This window comes from Solanum pennellii, chromosome 12 (assembly GCF_001406875.1).
Source record: "Solanum pennellii chromosome 12, SPENNV200".
Lineage (NCBI taxonomy): Eukaryota > Viridiplantae > Streptophyta > Magnoliopsida > Solanales > Solanaceae > Solanum > Solanum pennellii.
In genome coordinates, this window is record NC_028648.1 from 48,177,953 (window position 1) to 48,180,140 (window position 2,188).

At 38.6% G+C, this 2,188-nt stretch overlaps 1 protein-coding gene across 1 annotated transcript in view; it reads left to right on the forward strand.

Moving 5' to 3' along the window:
• LOC107007219 (probable acyl-activating enzyme 17, peroxisomal) overlaps positions 1-1,660 on the forward strand; it is a 19,094-nt gene extending 17,434 nt beyond the window's left edge. Inside the window, exons 11-14 of the mRNA XM_015205742.2 lie at positions 607-732; positions 810-908; positions 1,062-1,274; positions 1,348-1,660. Of these exons, the coding sequence (XP_015061228.1) occupies positions 607-732; positions 810-908; positions 1,062-1,274; positions 1,348-1,458 (549 nt within the window). The 3' untranslated portion in view covers positions 1,459-1,660. The remainder of the gene's footprint in view (positions 1-606; positions 733-809; positions 909-1,061; positions 1,275-1,347) is intronic.
• Positions 1,661-2,188: the final 528 nt, after the last annotated feature.

Consider the following 2,188-nt stretch of genomic DNA (forward strand, 5'->3'; position numbering starts at 1 on the left):
TGGACCCCCCCCCCCCCAAGACCACAAATAGCGCATAATAGTCAAAATGTACAGAAATCACAAAATGACTGTGAGGGTCGTTATAGGACATGGTACTCTGCACCAGATAATTCTGATGCTGCATCAGCACTTCCAAAAGCTTTCTGGGATCCAATTTGAGATTTTCCTTTCTTCAGCTTCACTTCTCCATAACTCGACCCAAAGATTCCATCTTCATGAACAAGCCTTTAAGGTACGTGAACTCCCTTTTCTTGGCTTATAGTAATGGCTTGACAAAGCTTGGCCTCATCAGGTTTTGCCAAGACTATATAAGGAGACAACATAGTTCCCTCATCAAATGCTGGGAACTTAATATCCCCTCTGCCTGCACGCCCATGACTGGATATCCAGTGCGTGGACATGGATAGTATAATATAAGGTCGACTGGGTGAACCAAGAATAGGAATAGGCCTGATTTTGATATCATGTTTAAAAAATGAAACTCGAGTCTCAATCAATCCCATAGTCTAGCTCATGACGAGAGAATTTCCCATAACCAGTAGGGAGACAGTAGCTCATTCTCTCCACTCTTTGGGACATTTTAGCTATTATTTTTCTTTTGTTTAGCCATCAGATGTTCCTGGGATTGGTGAATTGGCCCTTGGTCCTCTCATGTTTGGAGCTTCAAGTACACTGCTGAACGCGGACCATAATGAGATCTACTTCAAAGGAATGCCTGTTTTGAATGGAAAGGTAATGCATATTATTATCCTGTAGTCTAAGCTATTTCAGTTTTACTAATATCTTGTTTGGCACCATTTGTATCGCAGGTTCTAAGAAGACACGGGGATGTTTTTGAACGTACTTCCAAAGGATATTACCATGCACATGGCCGTGCAGATGATACAATGAACCTAGGGGGTATAAAGGTCTGCATGTAGCCTCAAAATTTAATCCGAAAGTATCTGTTTAGTATTAAGATCCATGTAAACTATGCATATGAATGGGCATTGAGTTGCCAGGCATTCCACTTATACTGGATTGCTTCCTTTCCTAAGAGTTCTGCTATTCCGCTTTGTCAGGTGAGTTCACTTGAGATTGAGCGCATATGCAATGTAGTAGATGAAAATATTCTAGAGACAGCAGCAGTTGGAGTACCACCTGCTGCTGGTGGGCCTGAGAAGTTGGTAATTGCAGTCGTGTTCAAGGATTCAGATAACTTGGAGCAAAAGTTGGTCAATTTGTTGATTTCTTTCAACACAGCTTTGCAGAGGAAGTTGAACCCATTGTTCAAGGTATATCATAGGCCTGAAAGGTTGTATGTTTGTTAGGATATATTGTCTCATCTAAATACAACAATATGTGCAGGTTTCGAGTATTGTTCCTCTCCCTTCCCTTCCAAGAACAGCAACAAATAAAGTCATGAGAAGGGTATTGAGGCAGCAGTTTTCTCAAGCAGATCAAGGTTCCAGACTGTGATCTATATTATTCCCAATGAAGAGACTTTATGTAATGATATAACATAGTAATATGATTCAAATTTTCTTTATTATATAACAAATCTCACAATATACAAACTGCAATTCAAGAAGTTGATCCATAGATTTATTGTATTGTATTGTAACATGTACTTTACATGTGAATTGGATGCATTATACTGAATGAAGTAATCATTTATGCATTCCAAAATGGGGATTACAGGTTTTTACCCATCTGAGTTTCAGAGCCAGTTGAGTACCTAAAAGTTAGAACTACAATAAGCAATTACTGAAGATGGAAAGCCAGGATAAGCTTTGGGGCTAGTCTAAACGCTTGCCCCATGGAAAACTCCAACTTGTAAAAGAACCAGTCAAGAAGCAAACAATTCTGAACTAATCATTTCAAGAACAATAAAACTTTAGAAAACAGTCATAATAAGTTCCTAATTCAATTGCTAGGTCCCCGCGGGTTAAGAACTGACTCAACAAATAAAAATGAACAAAATGGGGTTTCACTATAGAAGGTAGCAAAGTCATATAACTTCGTTATACCATAGGATGGGTTCTATAGCAACCGAATGCTTAAGTCAGTATTCCACCTGATCTTGGTCATAACTCAGAATATTCGATCAGAGAACTCCAAGTGTAATTTTTTTAAGACTTGGTTTTTCTCTCAAGTGATTTCAATCCATTCTTTTTAACTGCTAGTCATTTTCTCCATAAAATCAAAG